Here is a 19,987-nt window from a genome sequence, read left to right on the forward strand (position 1 = left end):
GCATTTTTCTGTTTCCTTACCATTTGTAAATTTGTTTCTCATTGTGTGGTGTTTTTGTTTTTGTTTTTTTCCAATCCATGATCTCTGCACACAAACTATACAGTATTGAATAGAATAGGCTCTGAGTAAATACTGATTAAGACTCCTTTTAATGAAACTAAAATTGCTGTGGGGTCATTAAACCTCTACCGAGGGCTTTAAAAAAGGAGGCAATGCCTGGACTGCCTGGTTTTAATCCAGGGTAGTGATTCTATATTATAAAACATACACTTGCCTAATCTCATGTCCTGAAAAATCGACAACTGTATATGGATCACATAGGACCCCGGTAGCTCGGCTGGAAAGAAATGCCATGACCCTAGCCGCCGGAAAGCACATTTGCAGAGGGAAAGCTACAGCAGCAGAGATTCTGATCGGGGCAGTGTGTAAATACAGCAGTAGCCTCTGACAGGTAGAAAACAATACAGCAGAATTGGATTTCTTGGGTTTCTGCTGATGTTTATGACTTGTGGGTATTATTCATTGCAGTCAATCAATCTGGAGCTATTACTTACCTGTACACTCAGTAAGGTGATGGGTGACTTCATTGCCAGTGAAGAATTGCTAGCTCAGTCTCCTTGGGGGACATTACATCATAGGTCAAGGTATTTCAGATGTTCCGAAGTCATTTTTTTTTTTTTTTCCAGTAAAGTAGTTTTCTCTAAACAGATTTTCTTCCATTGTAAATGATGGAACAGGTTCTTGACAAGTAATCCTTTTGGGTTCCCAGCCCCAAAAGAAATTCTCTTGTAAGAAATAGCAGCCATTGCTATCTGCTTCCCCCAAGATTTCAAATGAAAAGGAACAAACTCCTTTTGTGCCCGCACTTTCCCACCTTCAAGATGGCGGCATCATGGAATAGTTTTTTGTAGCTGGGAATGTTGGTATCCCAAGGTATGGTTCACTGTGTGCTCTGGCAGGCCAGGCAGGCAGTAGATCCTTCTGTCCCATCTGATTAGAGGCTTGGCTTAGTTTATGCTGAATATTAAGAAAGTCCTAACCCATCTTTCCCAGTTGCTGCCCAGAGCTCCTCTTGTGCAACAGATTCATGCCTACCCAGACTTGATGCTGGTTGCTTGAAATCATCTGACAGTAGATTCCCACTCTCATTTACAGCCTTGGGCTCCATGTTGTCTGTAGGCTTAGTGTTGCACTCACTGGTAACCATTTGTATTCTTATCAATGAAATCACTTGCCTCGTTTGAGTTGTGCAAATAGAGGTCCCATAGACAACTACTTGCATTTTAAATTACTTGACTGGTGGTTCCATGATTGCTTTTTGGAAGTTGATGAAAACATTTGGTGGGCGATCTCACAGTACCTTTGAAGTTTGATTTGTGCCTTGGTGTACCATGAGAAACCAAGAGTGATTTGTCTGAAGTTTGGAAAACTAATCACCTTAAAACAACTTTTAACAGATGTCTGTGAAATTTGGCATACACCTAGAAACTCTAATCGCGGTCATAGGTAAGCTTTGTCTCCACCTCCTCTTCCTCTCATTTTCTTCCCATTTACTGTCTTTTCCACCCCTTTGGGGAGGGCTACTTCAACCCCATCACTTCTTGATTTTACAGCTCCCAACCCTTCTTGGGCCAGGGGCAGTCAGTTCACCCTAGAAATTGGTATCTCATGTTTTTCCCTCTCTTGAAATGATCATTGTTTAAAAAGAAAATAAGGAATTTATCTTTTAAAACTTTTTTTTCCCCCCACATCTGTTTTTTTTTTTTTTCCCTGACTTGACAAAATGAACACAGAGTACTTTTGTAGCAAAGGGAAGAAAGCTCTGTAAATTTAAAAAGAGATCTGGCGGAGGACAAATCGCCCATCATAGGAATTTCCAGCATTGTTAGTGGTTAATGGGGAGATTGTATCCTAATAAGTGCATTGCTTTCCTCTGCTTACCTGTAGGCTGGCCCTGGTTATAGAACATGGTGGGTTACATTGAGATCTCTAGGATAGCTAGTGCCTTCATATGGAAGGGTGTCCTTTTTGGTGCCATGTAGTGTGAGGAGTGAACTGGAAGCCAGGCCCCCTCCCACTCCCCCCTCTCCCCTCTCCTTACCAAAGTGACTAGCAAAGTCCCTGGGTGGATTCAGAAAGATTGAAGTCTAAGATAAGATGGCTCAAGTGAAGGCAGAATGGAGCCAAATGAGCAGGGGGAGCATGTGGCCTTGCCTTGAGCCCACAGCAGCCTTTTAAATTATGCTCAGGGGCACCTGGGTGGCTCAGTCGGTTGAGCGTCCGGCTTCGGCTCAGGTCATGATCTCACGGTTTGTGAGTTTGAGCCCCAAGTCGGGCTCTGTGCTGACAGCTTGGAGACTGGAGCCTGCTTTGGATTCTGTGTCTCCCTCTCTCTCTGCCCCTCCCCTCCTTGTGTCCTCTCTCTCTCTCTCTCTCTTTCTCTCTCTCTCAAAAATAAACATTTAAAACAATTAAAAAAAAATAAAGGCCCTTTTCTCAGAGGCTTCTACAAAAGAGGTTCCTATACTGAGAGGAAGAGGAGGTCCAAGCTGAGTCCCTTTGGAATAAACACAGTAACCAGGAGTAATAAGACAGCTTCAGGCCAACCCCTAAGGCTTCCCCAGGACTACAGAGGCTATTTCTCTGAGCTATTTAGTAAGGAGCTTATGTAACTGATGAACCAGGAAGTCAGGTCAACTTAAACTAAGAATATCAAATTAGGTTCTCAGAGGGAAGGAAAATCCAAACAGGCGGCCACCTGGAGCTCCAAGGGGAACGGCAACTGGGTTTTAGTATATGTGATACCTTGAAACCTCGCAGCAACCCAGAGGGGCAGATGCTGTTATTCCCTTTCAACAGATAATCCTGCTAGGCCTTGGTTTGTTTAAATAATTTATATAAAGTCTCCAAGGTTCTAAGAGCAGAATGAGGATATGAAAGCCCATCCTAACTCTAAAATCAATGCTTTACCAGCCTAAACTCTCTTCCAATTTACAGAGAACTCAGGACGTCCCTGACTACACTTTGATATTAAGGCACAGACAACCAATCCATGCACAGAAAATGATAAAGTATAACAACAAAAACTGATGAAACAAATAATAATGAGAGGAATTCATTGTTTTCTCTGAGTGTTAAGCAGGACAAAAGCTATAACAAAATTCAGACGTGTGTCTTCATTTTGGAAAGTCAACTTTTCATTAGGGGGCTTTAAAGTTAATGTGAGCAATCAACATTATCAACTGAAAATGAAACCTTTGGATTTCAGTACCTATAGAGACAGCACAAAGGAAGACATGAATTAGGCCACATGCAAATCCGAGTACACAATACAAATACCAAAAATATCCTAGGAAGACACACGGATACGTATGGAAGGATGTGAGCACGTTAGGCAGTTGGTATGGCATCATTTCTGTACAGACTTGGAGAGAAGATTCAAGGAAATATCTGGGACAAAAACTGTACCCCCAAAATGAATGTGAGCAGACATTTATGGCTGGCGGTCAAGTATGTGGGTCCTGTGATTAGCTTCAAGACCTTTACTGAAGTTAAAGAGACAACTGGATATCACATTACTCATTAAAAAATTATGAATGCTGCTCCGTTGCAGACTTTCAGATTTCCAAGCCTCTCAGTTCTGTTGTTGGGAGGGATGCCCTCCTCCCCAAATCTCGGCCAAAGGTGTGGCATGATGAACATGCAGCAATCCGATTCAAGTGTTTATTCCCCACAGATAATCCTAAACCAAAGCCACCTGACCTAATGTGGGATCAGTGCTCCCTCTTCAAAACAAGGGCACAGCCACTGTTATCTCACTGGGTTTCAGATCCAGGGGAAACCCACACTTCAAACAATGCTCGCATATGCAATGAGGTCATTTCAATCCTTACAGTAGAGTAAGTCTAAGGGCACCATGATCACTGGGGCAGACAGCTCAGGGACAAACTCTACCTCTGTCCCTTATTAGTCTTGTGGCTTGGGGAAATTTTCCTACCTCTGTGTGCTTTGGTTTCACTATCTTTAAAAATGAAGATATATCTACCTGACTGGGTTAATGTAAGGATTAAGATGAAATACCATTTTATAAAGCGGCTAAAACAAAGTCTGGTGGTCCTCAGTAATTAATGCTCCTTTGTCCTCTTGGGAAATGCAAGAGAATAAGTATCCAATCAAGCCTTCTCTACAGCCTCTAACCACCAGCCACTGATGAAAAAAAAGCTTCTACTCCCTCTAAGTCCCCAATCCCCCAAAAGAGAGTCCAGAAAGGAGTCAACTTCTGAGCATAATTAAATTTTTTTTTTGTAGTGTTTTTATTTTTGAAGGAGAGAGAGAGAGAGACAGAGCATGAGCGGGGGGGGGAGCCCTAACACGGGGCTCAAACTCATGATCTGAGCTGAAGTCAGACACCCAACCGACTGAGGCACCCAGGCGCTCTGTAAAGGGCCTTTGCGTATTGCATGACCAAGGCATGGGCACCTGCTGGGACCCAGTCATTCTGTAGATTATTTTGAGCACTATGGGTAGCTCTCCCATTACAACACATTACTCATAAAAACAGCTTGTAAGTAACTGAAGGATTTTTCTTAGCAGAGTAATGTTGTACCCCTTTGGAGCTGCACTTGGTAGTTCCCGTTTTATATGTTCAGGCTTCACATTGGGTGGCAGCTGTTTTCCACGTAAGAATTGACCTGGCAGAAACATTTTTGTCAGTTATCCTGCAGGACCTCAGTGCCGAGACCTCTAATGCCCCATGATTTTCTGAAATGAAGCTTTAGTTCCTTTTCTGTTCAGCTAGCAAGCTAAAGTTCAACCTTCTTACCTGATTCCAGTGATCATCCGGAAGAAAGAAAAATGGGATTCAAGGAACACTATTCGAGCAAAAGAATAGTTAGAGATGTAATTCTAAGACAGTTCTTTTATAGTAAATCCCAAGAAAATGATCGCCCTTGGAGTGACCTTTGTAAGCTGTATGATGACCAGGTGGTGGTGTTCTTTCTCCTTAAGGAGGGAACTCTCCAGAAGCCTTAGTATCCCACAGTGGGGAGGACTGAGTGTTCAGTGTGGCCGTGTCTAACTTCAAAAGGCTTTGTCTTATCTATGCTCCAGTGATTTCCTGTGGTGCTCTTTCTCCTCTCCCTGCCCACACCCCTCCTGCAAAAAACTTTCTACTCAAGGCTGATCAAGCTAATTGCTTTTATGTGCTGGCTTGATGTGTTGTTGTCTCCCCCGTGCATGGGAGGCGATCATGAGCAGTTCGTGAGGATTGCTGCTGCTGTGGGCAAGCCCTGGGCCTTTGCAGAGCGGCTTCTGGTGCACACCTGGGAGCCCCATGCCACACAGCCAGTGGAGATGGAGGGGGCAGGGAGCAGGGGCTTCTCAAGCCTGGGGAGTTTGCCATCATTGTTTTCATCTCCCCTAGCTCTCCACTCCAAAGTGGATTCTCATGTGGCTCATCTAATGCAGGGGTTAGCACACTGTGGCCCACTTCTACCAGTTTTCATACATAAAGTTTTATTGGAACACAGCCACCCCGGCACTTACGTTTTGTCTGTCACTGCTTTTGCACAGCAGTGATGGCAGAGTTGAGAGACCCAACTGTATGGCCTGCAAACACTAAAGTGTTTACTCTCTGGCTCTTCACAGAAAAAGTTTGTTGACTTTTATCTAATCTATAAATAAAACAAATCATTTTGGGGAAAAAAAAACAACTTTTCTTAAAACCCAGTTTCTGGCACCTGGGTGGCTCAGTTGTTAAGCATCTGACTTTGGCTTAGGTCATGATCTCATGGTTAATGAGTTCGAGTCCCACATCAGGTGAGCATGCCCCCTCCAGGTAAGCCCTGCCTCTGTCTCTCTCTCAAAAAAAAAAAAAAGAAAAGAAAAAAAAAAACACCCCAGTTGTATCAAGTGAGATTAACTGCCTTAAGATGGGCAGTGAAGGTGATTTTTAAATGTAACCCTTACTAATTTTTTCTTGTCACTAAAGCAAGCAAAAGGTTTCCTTATGGTTTTTGGATGTCTTCAAAGTGTGATCCTAATTTCAAAAGGTCTTTAGTGTTTGACTGAATCAAGAGTTTATTTGGGGTTCTTTTTTATTTTTTACAACCTATTGTTAAAAATAAAAATTTCAGGGGCACCTGGGTGGCTCAGTCGGTTAAGCATCCTACTTCGGCTCAGGTCATGATCTCACAGTTCATCAGTCTGAGCCCTACATTGTGCTTTGTGTTGACAATGTGGAGCCCGCTTCAGATCCTCTGTCTCCCCCTCTCTGTCTACACCTCTCCTGCTTGTGCTGTCTCTCAAAAATAAATAAACCTTTAAAATAAAATAAAAATTTTATTTTGAAATAATTTTAGATTTACAGAAAAGCTACAAAGAGTTCCTCTAGACCCTTCACTCAGCTTCCCTTACTGTTAACATCTTACGCAGAGCCACGGTAGTTTTATTAAGAATAAGAAATTCACATTGGTACAATTCTGTTAACTGTAGACTTTCTTTGGATTTCACTAGTTTTTCCACTCATGCCCTTTTCTTCCAGGGTCTGTTCCAGGATACCATATTGCATTCAGCAACTTCTTTTTAAAAAAAATTTTTTTTTTAACGTTTATTTATTTTTGAGACAGAGACAGAGCACGAACGGGGGAGGGTCAGAGAGAGAGGGAGACACAGAATCTGAAACAGGCTCCAGGCTCTGAGCAGTCAGCACAGAGCCCGACGCGGGGCTCGAACCCACGGACCGTGAGATCGTGACCTGAGCCGAAGTCGGACGCTTAACCGACTGAGCCACCCAGGCGCCCCGAGCAACTTCTTTTTTTAAATGATGACATCCACTTAATATCTGTGGGTTTTTTCTCTTTGATATAGTTTAGACGTTGTCTTCAGGCAAAGAAAATGATTTGTTAGTGATGATGCAACCCTGAAAAGCACAGGTGAGATCTGCCTGCAAACTACCTGATGCTGGTAATACAGGCTTCACTTCCTGAGTGTTCACTTGCTCCTGGCCCTGCGCAGTACTTCCCACCTAGCATCCCACTCAAGTCTTTTGGCCACTTCACCTGTTAATGGTTCCTTTCTTTTCAGTGAAGGAAGCTGAGACCAGGGAGTGTGAGACTTTAGTTTTGGGTGACCCTCAGCCAAGGCTAACAGTGCCACCGTGCAGCAGCCTCCAACAGGCATTCTGAAGTCATTCTCTTGCTCCTGGCCACGGCCTCTAGCGAGTGAGAAGTGTCGTCTGTGTTTACAGAAAAAGGAGAAAGCATAAGGAGATTAGCCACAGCTGGCTTTGGAACCCAGGTCCCTCTTTGGAATGGTGGCACTCACTGCACTTGCAGTTGGTGTAATCACAGTCCTTCAGCACACAGTCCTGCCCCCTGAGTAGGTCTGACTCCCCTCCTTCTCCATTCTTCTCCTTGTATTCTGTTCCAGCCACCCAGAAGAATGTGAGGGTGTGAGCTCCATGCAGTCTAGTCAAAACGGAGTTTAGCAGCAACATGACCTCTTTTAAAAATTTTTTTTAAATGAATTTATTTAATTAGAGAAAGCGCATGCACAGGGGAGAGGGGCAGAGAGAGAGAGAGAGAATCTTAATCACACTCCATGCTCAGCATGGAGCCTGACATGTGGCTCAATCCCACTACCCTGGGATCATGAGCTGAGCCAAAATTAAGAGTTGGATGCTCAACCGACTGACCGACTGAGCCACCCAGGTGACCCAACCTTTTTTTTTTTTTTTTTTAATGTTTATTTAGTTAGAGTGCATGAGCAGGGGAGGGGTAGCAGGAGAGAGAGAGAGAGAGAGAGAGAGAGAGAGAGAGAAGACAAAGAATCCCAAGCAGGCTCTAACTTGGGCCCTGAATCCACAAACCATGAGGTCCTGGCCTGAGCTGAAATTAAGAGTTGGACCTCCAACCGACTGAGCCACCCAGGTGCCCAGAGCACCAACATGACCTTGAGTGAATCCCTTTTAGCCTTCTGAGATGTCTTCTCATACGTCTCCTGTGGAATGGAAGCATACCTTGCAGTAAGTGAATCAGCATATGCAGATTGTGCCTAGCAGGAGCCTGGGTGTGGACAGGTGATGATATTGACACTGGCAGCATCAGCTCAGGGCAGACGCCGCCTCGTCCAGAAAGCCTTCCCAGTGCCCACGTGATGGTTAGATGCTTCCTCCTCCGTTCTCCCAAAGGACCCTGGGCAACTCTCTGCATGGCATTCGTCACACTGTGTTATGATTATCAGCTTGTCATTCTCTACTCACTTGACTGGGCACTCATGGAGAGCAGATGTCACAGTCCCCTGGGTGTCCCCAGGGCCTAGCATGGGGCCTGACAGGTAGTTCTCAGACCGTGAATGATGAGTGAACAAGGTCCATGTCCAGCTCTCCTAATGGGCAGTGAAGGCCTCCTTGCCCAGCACTGGATAATGGTGACTCTCTTGTCATAGGCGCTTGCATTTCTCACTGCTGTCCCCCTCAGTATGCTCATTTGGAACCAAAAACGTACTGGCTGTGGAATTCTCCCTTTCTGGCACTTAAGGAATAATGATGGCATTTATTTGAACAGAGATTTCCCATAATATACCGATCTACAATATTTCCTTCTGTCTTTATTAACATTTTCAAACACTTTTGCCCAGGACAGCTGTTCTAGACTTATGCTGTACGTTTCCCAGGCTGGAATGAAAGATCATTTCACTAATGTGCTAGCTTCTGCTCAGAGACCTTGCAAATGAGGTTTTAAAATCTTTCATTCTGACACAAACTTCTGATGTGATTCTGACATCATATAATCATAGTCAAATATCTTGGTACTTGGGGGATTTAATCACTTCACACAAGCAATCGTTTCTTGATATGTGTTCTCCCTTTTCTATGGCCTCTGTCACTGCTCCAAAGCCTGGAATCAGGCACTTGTATCTCCCACGCTGCCCAAAGCCTGACCTGTCTATGTTATGCAAGAAATGTTCATTAGATACAGACGTTCTCTGGTGACTGGTGCAGCTGTTGTCGAATTTTAACAGTTAAGGTCCTGACTCCCTTCCCCCATTTCTGAAATGCTTGTGTTCTGCTGCCAAAAAGTTTTTAATATGCATGGAGCGTAGAGTCTGGTATTGGAAAAGATCGGGTCACAGTTTGAATCAGAAGCGGCACATACTGCTGATTTGTTGCAGTTTATAAATATAAACTGTAAAGTGGATACATACACAGCTACTGTCATAATGTTATGTTTTGGAGGGTTTATTCCTCCTCACTGTGAAAGCTGCAGGGCCTTTCCCTGCAATACAGACTCCAAAGCAACAGTGTGGCTTTTTCTTTCTTTCTTTCTTTCTTTTTTTTTTAATGGAAAGAAGGCTCTCGTCCCTTTCACAGATGCACATTCTACTCTCTGCTATGTCTTCCAGCCCTCCACCCGCCCCACCAGGGCACAGACTTCTCTGTTGCCTTAGGGATAGCCAGATAGACTTTCAGCCTAAGTAGTTTCAGGAATGAGGTTCTGAGTGAGCAGTATGAAACCTTTATGTGTCTTTAGTGAAACACTCTTGTTGCCATTTGTTCCTTTTCTTTGAGAAGGAAACATTCCTCCTCAGAGGAAGGTGGGGATATTGGCTCCTGTGCACTGAAAACGGAGAGGAGTTTTACTTTTGGAAGAAGGTTCTTTCAGTTTAGTGCATGAAATTGGGAAGATAGCAAACAGACAGATATTAGTACTTCTCTTTAATTTATTTCTGTTTTGGTAAATGTGGTTTCTGAGCTTTTCAGGAAGAGTTGACTTCGGCCTCCATTTCTGCAAACCACAAGTTGGCTCTCAGGAAATATGTGGCATTTAGGTACTTTTTTGAAATTGGTAGCAGCTCATCATTAAATAAAATTGGTGGTTTGTGATCATGCCAGTCTTACTCATCAAAAATTTGTAAAGGGGCAGCAGGAAAAAGAATATAATTTTTTTTAATGCTTAACTCAAAATATTTCGTTATGTTTTAGCAGGTACTAAGCTTTTTATTCTTAGATTACCCATCATTTTTGGTTTAACCCAAAAGACTTTTTTTTTTTTTTTTAACTAGGATTCTCCTCTGAACCACAGACTTTAAAAAAAAAAAGGGGGGGAGGGGATGATTGTTTTCTCAACTCTCCCAAGGATGATAATGTCAAGAACTTTAAAGTCTGAAATCGTACTCTGCTTACAAGCTACCAAATTTGTCTGCTATGATTTCATGGATTTTGGCAGAAGACACGGGATTCGTGGTGAAAAGACTACTAATTGTAGCAGTAGCAATGCTCACAGTATCAGCTCTTTGACCCTCAGTTAACAAAGGGTGGTGCCCCACGGGTGGAGGATACCTGGATAGAGTGTTCTAAGAGAGGACGGGGGTCAGTTGGTTAAGTGTCTGCCTCTTCATTTTGCCACAGGTCACGATCTTAGGGTACTGAGATTGAGCCCTGTGTGGCACTCTGTGCTGAGTGTGGAGCCTACTTGGGATTCTCTCTCTTCCCCTGCCCCTTCCCCATGCATGCGTGCTCGCTCGCTCTCTTTCTCTCAAAACAAAAACAAAAAAACAAAAACAAAACAAAACAAAAAAACAAGAGGAACCCAGAGCTTAGGAAACCCAGATCTTTCATAGTGGTTATTAAAGCCTACTTTTTTCTCTAGGAGGAGACCCAGTCTCTGTCTTCCCAGGCTGTTTGCCCAATAGACATCCTTGTAAAGATAGTCTAGGACAGAGGCAGAAGTGCAGAACAGTCGTAAGAAGTGTAGAACACAAGAAACCCATCAAGAATTGTCTCCTACCACATAGGTAGCTGGAACTATTCTAAATATATAGGAGAGATGTGACTGATATACATGGATGCCCTAGGGCTTAATTCTCTTCTAGGGCTCAGGCTAAGAAAAACGGAGTCCTTTGTCTAGGCGAGGGTGGGTGGGGGCTGCCATTTCCAAAATGCCCAGTGTTTCTGTCAAATGTATTAAAGAAGAGAAAGAGAATATCAGAAATTTTATTTAAAAGCTAATATTTTCCTTCATTGCTTTTTGGGAAAATATAAGTAGTATATTTTAACCATTAAATACAGCTGACCCTTGAACAAGGTGTGTTTGAACTGTACGGGTCCACTTAGGTGTGGATTTTTCTCAATAGAGTACAGTGGTGTAACTGTCTTTTCTCTTCATTACAATTTTCTTAAAAACATCTTTCCTCTAGCTTACTTTATTGTAAGGATACAGCATATAATACATGTAACATACAAAACGTGTGAATTAACTGTTATTGGTAAGGTTTCCAAAGGTCAACAGTAGGCAACTAATGAGTTAAGTTTTTGGAGAATCAAGAGTTATATGTGGATTTTGGACGGCATGGGGGTCGGTACCCCTAACCATCACATTGTTCAAGGGTCAACTGTAGTTAAAGAAAAGTTTTTGATCCCTATTACAAAAACAAAAAACCCCCAAACAAACAAACAAACAAACAAACAAAAAAACCCCACACCAAATTCTGAAAAGTAGGAGGTGATTTAGGTAAAGCAGCTTATGCTGATCATTTCTTGCTTTCAAAAAGATACGGACAGTGTGCTTTTGGGAGACACCTATGAAACGTATTGTTATCTGACCTCTGTTGGCTGAAGTGAGAACTCATTTTAGGACTTTATATTTATTTAATCACTTTATGCCCTATCCTTACTCCTTCTTAGCGGAAGGAGCCTGTGAAAAGTTTCTTGTATCCAGCCAAGCATCTACTCTGTTTGTTTTCCACACTTTGTTTTACTACATAGGTCTCTTATTTCATAGGACTTCCCATTCTCCAGGTAACTTCTTATGCCTCCTCTCCATAGAGATTGTTTCCAGACTTGGGTTTTGCTGCCTGTTAGGAATATTCCACCTCGCAAAGTTTGTGCCATGTGGGATTCTGAAATTCAAAGGAGAAGTAACTGGGTCAGGCTTCTGAGCTATTGTGGGGAAAACCCAGGAAATTGAATACAGAAATGTTAAGTCTAAATGGGAAGTCTGAACGGTTATCTTGGTGGCCTGTTGAGTGCTGGATCACATAGCACATCTATACGTTGAAGGACAACAAAAGGGTCACAGAAAACAAAGGAACAAAAAGGTTAATGTTGAGAACCTGACCCTGAGCCAGGATTGCTGATTCTGAGTCCCTGTTTTGGGACAGGATGGAGAAAGCTGAGCAAAGGGATAGGCCCATACTTTCTGCACCTGCCGTTGCAACAGTTCTTTCACTTTCCAAAAGGAGTGTTTTTCCTTTACCAAAAAAACAAAGCCATGTTAAAAAAAAAATAATATGTGAAGATTAAGTAGATAATAGCTATAAAATTTATGATCTTTATTTTTTAAGAGCCTTGTAAATATAGTCACATTGTTACTTTATCTTCATCCTGTAGCTGTCCTCCCTCTCAGCAGATGGATGGCCATCATTTAATCACTAGGCTATTTATGACCTGAACGAGTTGATGGGGGTGTGGTAAAACATCTCATCTTCCACCACCACCACCCCAGAAGCACCTTGAATAATTGCTGGGAGATGAAATGGGAATTGTTTGGCTAAGTGTGGTCTTAAATTCTCTGTCAGACCTTCCCTCATCCTCTCCCTTTTGATTAGTAAGACACCATTTAAGGTTCATTTTCTGATAAAGAATGGAGTGACTTTTTTGCTGCTGGTACTACAGATCATTTGAGATTTATAGGTTTCTTTGCTTGGTATGAAATAGGTTTTATGACTTCCAAATGAATTGGCTGGATAGGGGGATTGTAAATAAATTGTTCAAAAAATAATGTTTTTTAAATGTGAGCCCCTGTCCCCTTTTCTGGGCAAAGGGTAGGGAACCTTCTAGCATACTAAATACCTATCAGGTCAGTAATGCAATATTTCATGTACTTGATTTATAAAATCCAGTTTTGGTTGTAGAATGTGTGAATTGGTTGTTAAGATGTCCGTGGAAGACTTCACGTGCCCAGCACTCTGCCTGGCTCTGTGAGGTCTACCGAGAGAGTTAAAGACCTGATTATAACCCAAAGGCAAGAGAAATATCTGAAACAGTCACAGAACAAGGATGGGCCTTCAGAGAAGATCTGTAATTTAGTCCAAAGGAGAAGCATTTGGGCAGGCAGGTCTGGAGCTGAGCCAGGGAAGGGACAGATCAGGGCTGGCAGAGGGGTTGGGGAGCCTGATTGGTGAGGAGAGACCTGAGGCACAGGGTGGGGGACCATTGGGGGAGCAGACATGGAGGGGGTACATTGGGGAGCACACTAGTTCTTGGGTAGGCAGATGGGGCAGACTGGGTCTCAGGTGGCTAAGGGTGGCTGGTCGAGCCAGCTAAGTGGGAGGAATTAGACTGGGGGCTTATTCAGGGGACCACAGAGGTGACACAGGCATGAAGCGATGAGAAAGGGAGTCTCCTGACACTGAGGAGGAGGTGGAGAAGAGAATAGCGTGGGAGTTCTTGGAAGTAAAAATGGATAGAACTCGATGTTAGCTTTGCTACAGAAGACAGAACCATAGGTAATGCTCAGGAATGTGGAAGGATAAGGAAGCTGCTCACAGAAACTGGTTTTAGCTGAAGAGGGTGAATTTGAGGTGAAGAGCATTTGGGTGTAGCAGCCATTGAATACATGTGTGTTGAGAGTGTAATTGAAATGAGAAACTTCCATCGCTGTGCTTTTAAAGTAAGCTTCATATACCAAGTCACAAGCCTCCAGTGTGAGATAATTGAAACATAATTTAATTCCAATCAACCCATATTTATAGAACTCTTTTACATTTAGGCCCCTCCATGAGTCTGTTCACTGACCTTTATACGTTAGCTTTTTTTTTTTTTTTTTTTAATTGGCAAATACTGGAAATGTTAAGGTCATCAAAGATTTTTGCTGCTCATGGGTTTCTGTCTCAAATGCTGTCTGTGGTCTGCTCTAGAGGAATCTTGATTCCTGGCTGCAGTTTTTTTCTGAGTTGTTCCATGTACACAACCAGATGAAAAGGCTTTAAACATTAATAGACCATGTCTTGAATTTTTGGAGCTACAGGTAATGAGTTTGACTGTAGATTCTGACACTTTCCTTAAAAGCAGAAAACACGGATATCTCAAAAGTCCAAGCAGCTAGTCTTGGCAATTGGATTCTGGTGTCCTAATTAGTGAACTGATTTGGTGCTAGGATGGGCAAGACTCGATCTCCACAAACCTGGAGAAGGACTAGGCATCTCTACTTTTGGGTTGTGGCTTTTGGGGCTACAAGACCAGGAAGGATACAATGAGAACTCTGTCTCTTCTGGTCATCAGGAGAGATGAGGAAGCTATCATCTTAGCCAATTAGGAATGCAGTTTCATGTATTTGGTGTTCTATTGCCTTTATTACTATTAATCCTGTTCTTCCAACTTCCACCTGTAGCCCCTGCCAGACGCGATCACCCATGGTCCAGTGGCTTAACACGCAGTCCCCGACCACCCCAAGCTGCAGCCCAGCGATTACACCGCCTTCACCCAAGCCACTGCCTTCCCCCGTTTCTCTTCCCACCACCATAGTGGACAAGCCGCCTGAAAGGTACGGGGTTTGGAAAACGATGTGGAAGATGGGCAGCACGCAGAAAGGGCTTGACCAACCTGAGCAGGTTCTTGTGTTCCTCGCGTGGGGCTTGCTCAGGTTCTCCCAGCCTCCTGGACCTCGTGGACAACATTGACAACCTTGTCTCTGACTGTGTGTTGGTTCAAGAGCAAGTAGCTTGTTAGGAGAAATTGGCTCTATGTGAGTGCTGCTCGAACCTGCTGTCCTACTCTGTCTTTTTGGTGCCTGTTGTGCATTTATGAAACTGCTTATTTTGGAAGAATTTCTCATCCATGAATATAAAACACACGCTGTTTTTTAAAGGAAAGTAAACTGGGCATTGGGAGCAGGAATTAACGTGGCCGTTTAATGGGCCAGTTGTGCAGAAGCCAGAGGTGCTGGCCCAGCAAGCTCTTCTTCCTGGGGGGTAGGCTGAAGTTCTTATCAGTGGCTCCCCCCACTCCAGTGAGGTGGGACGCTTCCTTTGCTGCAGTTTGCATCTGGCTAACAGCACGTTTTCCATCCTCGCCTGTGTGCTCTTTCCCCAGAAGGGCACAGAGGGTGTTTTGACGAGTGGTGAGAAGCTGAGCCTGAAATGCCTTTTTCAGGCAGAAGCGAGTGGGTCAAACAGGGGAGACCCAACTCAGAACGACAAGCTCCCTCCAGAGTGATGTGGGAAGCAGACTGTCAGTCTTGACAGATTGATGTCGGCAGCGCACTGCTGAAGTCACTTGGTGTGTGTGCGCCTCTGCCCTTCACCGCCTGGCCTTCTGTCTCAAGATAGTAGTGCCTCCCCTAATAGGTAAACTAAGGGCTTAGGAATAAACACACCCTGTGGCTCTGACAATGCTGAACGAGAGGAAAGGGCATCCCACCAGGCAGAGAGGACAACTAGGTGAAGAGGTTCATCGAAAGCTTCTCAGAGAAGCTCCCCGAAGAAAGATTTGAATTTGAAACCCATCATTTACTTGAAAATCAAGTGCTGGAGTTCTGCCTGCTGTTCACTTCCCTGCTATTTTTTTTTTTTCTTTTTTCTTTTTTGGAAGGAGTTGTCCCACTGGTGCTATATAAACGAGATTTGGGAAGGGAGGGTTGGGGTAAGGTGAGGTTTCCCCCTCCCGGTTTCTCATATTTTAATTTGTGTCTTGCACATTCCCTTTTCAGCGTTGTCAACCGGAAGGCTCGAGCAGTATATCCGTGTGAAGCAGAACACAGCTCAGAATTATCTTTTGAAATAGGAGCAATTTTTGAGGATGGTGAGTGTTAGCGGGAGCTTGGTAGTAGCATGTATTCTGTCCTCCCCAGAATGTCTGTAATCCAGCCATGGGTTGTGGGTTTGTCAGGAGCACACATCTATCCCTTGACACTTTGGACAGGAGAGAGCTGGCCCCTTTGGCTGCCAGGAACTGAACACCGGCGGGGGGCTGTGGAGTTCACCTTCTGGTTTCATCTTGTTTATTCTCCAACCCTTTTAACTCTTGCGCATCTTCGTTCAGGACATCTTTTTCCTGATGTAAAGAAGCTAGTGCCACTGGTAGTTTGATACTTCTGATTTGCATCCTTTGTTTGCTTCTCCCAGAGTCCCCCGCCAAGCCTCCTAAGTGCTTCAGGTTCGCCAAGTCTGAGTTACAGAAGAGTATACTCTTGTCGAAAAATTTTGGTTTATAGTTTCTCTTACCATTCTTAGGCTTTACATGATTTTTTTCATTTGAATAGTGTGTGAATCTCTAGATTTGGGTATTGCCTCTGCATATTGAAACAAGGGTATGGATTTTATCCGAGTCTTTAATATTCATACACATGCATGGAGGATCTGTGCCCAGCTTAATATTTCACAGATTTCTCCTATGGTTCATTGTTTATCTCTTTTCCCCCAGTCTCTTGATATCTTCCTTAACAGCCCTGCTCATCATGAAATTCATTGGTTGCTGTGGAAACAGTGATGCGTGGGGGTGGGACTGCCCAAAAGAGTTCTGTGGAGACAGTGAGGGTCTTAGATGCCTGGAATGCAATGGTCGATTAGCCAGAATGTGTGGAATATATGGAATATAGGAATACAACGCCTAGTGGTATATTGTCAGTAATGTAACATTTGCTCGTGGTGGTTTTTTAGAAAGGAAGTTAACTGCCTCCTGTAGAATAGATTTCTATATATGAAGGACATGTACTCTTGAGAGCCAGGGAATCTAGATAGTGTCAGAAAACAAACAGTACCACCACCAAAACCCTACATATGAAAGAATTATACTCTATGGAGAACTTTTGTTCTTGGAGTTGAAGCAAGATCACTCCTCTATCACCATAACATACATACCTGTGATTTTGCCAGGATGGCGTGGTACAATAGCCACCTACTCTAGCCCTGTCACATACTGGCATACCATATGGCATGAGGGAATGCTGAGACAGTAGTGTTGAAACCCACTCATCTGAGAAATGATGGTGCATTTGTCCATCGTGTGATTAGATTTGACTGGGAGCCTCTGAAATCCTTTAGACTGTATCATTTGAGAGATATTTACCTTTGTAGAAGGCGTTATCTGTTAGGATGCCTTTGGCTGCAAGTAATGGAAACTGACACAAATGGCTAAATTGTCATTAAGATGGATTAGTTCATATAATGATAAGTCCGGAAGGGTTGGTTAATTCACATTCTCAAAGATACTGTCAAGACCACAGTGGATCCATCTCTGCTGAACCGCTCGTGGTCACAGTTTGTGGGCAGGGGCCTCTGGCCAGCATCCCTAGTGGGGATGAGATGGCTGCCACAGCCCAGTCATCGACCCTAATAGAAGGAGGTGGCTCAGTCAGTTGAGCATCCAACTTTCAATTAGTCTTGATTCTAGGGGTTTGGGATTGGGCCCTGTATTGGGTTCCACACTGAGCATGGAGCCTGCTTGAGATTCTCTCTCCCTCTCCACCCCCCGCTTGCTCTTGTTCTCTCTACCCCCACCCCGCCCTCAAAGAAAGAAAGAAAGAAAGAAAGAAAGAAAGAAAGAAAGAAAGAAAGAAAGAAACTTTTCTAGAACTTCTTTCCTAGTTAACCTGCTCTGATGTTTCAGTAGCCAGAACAAGGTCATGTGCCCACCTTAAACCCATCACTGGCAAGGACTTAGGGCAGTCTGAACCACACTGGGTGCAGGGACACCTCCTGTGCGCATGCACACACACGCGTATGTATATACACGTATACATGTGTGTACACACATACCAGTATCTCATTGTGTTTAGAAAGAGGAGAGTTAGCAGAGATCTATGCATTGCCAACTCTGCAGTTATCTTGCCTGAGAGCAGATTGGCCTTTCTACTTTCTCTGTGCTTTTGGGCAAGTTCTTTGAGTTCTCTGTGTATCAGATTCTCCATCTGAATCTTCGAGGATGTCTACAAGAGTGATGCAGTGTAGGACAGCATTTGGGGCCATGGGTAGGTAGGGCTTTGAGAACAGCACAGACCTCTGTGGAGGACGTTGCCGACCAGGGAGCCACTCTTGGCACACCACCGTGTGCCGTGGTCGGGCTCCTCTTTGAGCCAAGGCCTGTCTCCCTCACATTCAGTGCTCTGTAGTCCTGGTGTCCAGCTCTGTCTGGACCACTTGCTGGGGCACCCAGGGTGTCTCAGTTGTTCCTCTGTCTCTTCCTGAAGGCCAGCTGCTCTGCACATGTGTCGACACCGTCTCCCTCCACGAGCGTGTGAGCATCTTATTTTACGTGAGCTGCTTGTGTTGCACGTGCCTCCCTGTGACCTTCCGGTAGTGGTACAAATAAGCACAGTGGAATGCATTCAGGGCCTCCACCATCAGACTTGCTGTGTCTTAGGGCTGGTTCTTAAAGGGTACAGAAAATCAAAGGCCCTTGAACAGGATTTACTCTTTTTTATGTGTTCGCACCTTCATCGCTGTGCATGATCTCTTTGCAGAGAATTTATAATTAGTTAAAACTGTGTGCTTGCTCAGAAACTGTCTAAGGAAGCACTTCCTTGACTGGCTTGGGGTCTTCCCTTCTGACGACTGACACAAAATAGGGCACATAGGCAACTCATCCAGCCTCAGCTTCTGTGGAGCAAGGCTGAGCTCCAGGTGGCCACCATTATAGCACAGCCCACAGGAATGTGCCAGGAACACACCCTTTCTGCACACCAGCAATACTTAGGCCCCTAAAATGCCCAAGACGCTTTTGCTGTGTCCACTTGTCCACTGAAGTCTTGCAGCTGTCATTAAATGCTCTTGCAGAATAATCCCCTTTTGTCCCTCATATGGGCAACAAAGGAAATTGGCTTATGGCATTCAGTGGCCTTCGGTAAAGACAAAATCCAGGTCAAAATGGCCCCTGGGCCACGTTGTCAGTAGTTATGTGGTTTGTAATATATACAACAGTAAGAAACCCTAAACCAGAGTGTGGAAGAGAAAGGGATCTGTAGTAATTAAGTAGCTTGATAGCTGTTCCTTGCTCTTTGCTCTTACTGTGTGGACCTGGACTTAAGTTATGGGTTTAAACTCTAGGCTAAAGATTGATCTGTATGGTAGACACATGAGTGCTTAACCATTGTTCAGGGGAAATGCCTCCCATATCCCCCAGGGAAGGCAGTGTTTGTGAAGTCTCAGAGCAGCCTATATTCCTGTGACTGTCACATGGACCTTCCCTTTTCTTTTGGCCTGGGAACTCCAGAAACACTTTAGCCTGGTGACCAGTTAGTCTTGCTCTCTTTTCAGGTAGGCGGCCCTTCAGCTGGTAGACCCTCCAGGTCAGTGGGAAGTGGCATCCCTCCACAGGCTGCCGGGCAGGACTGGAGGGGCCCTGGTGGGAGGATTTCTAGGAGCTGGCCATCTCTCAGACGCGCTTCCTAGACTTTGTTCGTTTACACTTGGATACGTGATTGATCCGATGCTTTGGAGAGCAGGTGTGGCCCAGGTTGATCTTGTGAAGCTTCTGGTGATTCCTTTTAAAGGTCTCAAATACATAAAGAGTAATCCTTGCAAAACAATTTAGCATTATCTTGGCAGGTTGAATCTGTACAGAACCCACAACCCAACAATTGTACTCCTGGATCTATTCCTAACCTTAAGGAATCTTTACATATTAAGCAAAAAAAGGGAGTGCCAGAAGAGTACATAATGTGGTTCTGGCTAAGCTTGGAAATAAGCAAAATAAGTAGTCTATTATTTAGAGATATGAACAGATGTGATGAGATTGTGTTTTAACTGCAGCCAGGGTAAGAGAATGAGAAATAGAACATTCAAGCTCCTGATCACCTCAGGGTAGGAAGGGGCTTTGGTGAGGGGATGGCATAGGGACAAGCCTAGGACGAGGCCTCTGTATCAGTCACACATCACCTGGGTTCTGGGTATTCACTATATTATGATGATGCTTCAGTGACTTGAATATTTGTCTTACATCTTGTTTTTATTATGTTAAAAAAAATCCCACCATATTCTCTTCTGGAGAAAG

The 19,987-nt window shown here is 44.0% G+C and overlaps 1 protein-coding gene across 3 annotated transcripts in view; it reads left to right on the forward strand.

Annotated features, from left to right (window-relative positions):
* The window catches only part of ARHGAP10 (Rho GTPase activating protein 10), a 322,588-nt gene that overhangs the window by 296,763 nt on the left and 5,838 nt on the right, over window positions 1-19,987 (forward strand). For all 3 annotated transcript variants that reach the window (XM_049632246.1, XM_049632248.1, XM_049632247.1), the window contains exons 21-22: window positions 14,391-14,543; window positions 15,708-15,799. In XM_049632246.1, the coding sequence (XP_049488203.1) occupies window positions 14,391-14,543; window positions 15,708-15,799 (245 nt within the window). The remainder of the gene's footprint in view (window positions 1-14,390; window positions 14,544-15,707; window positions 15,800-19,987) is intronic.

This window comes from Panthera uncia, chromosome B1 (assembly GCF_023721935.1).
Source record: "Panthera uncia isolate 11264 chromosome B1, Puncia_PCG_1.0, whole genome shotgun sequence".
NCBI lineage: Eukaryota > Metazoa > Chordata > Mammalia > Carnivora > Felidae > Panthera > Panthera uncia.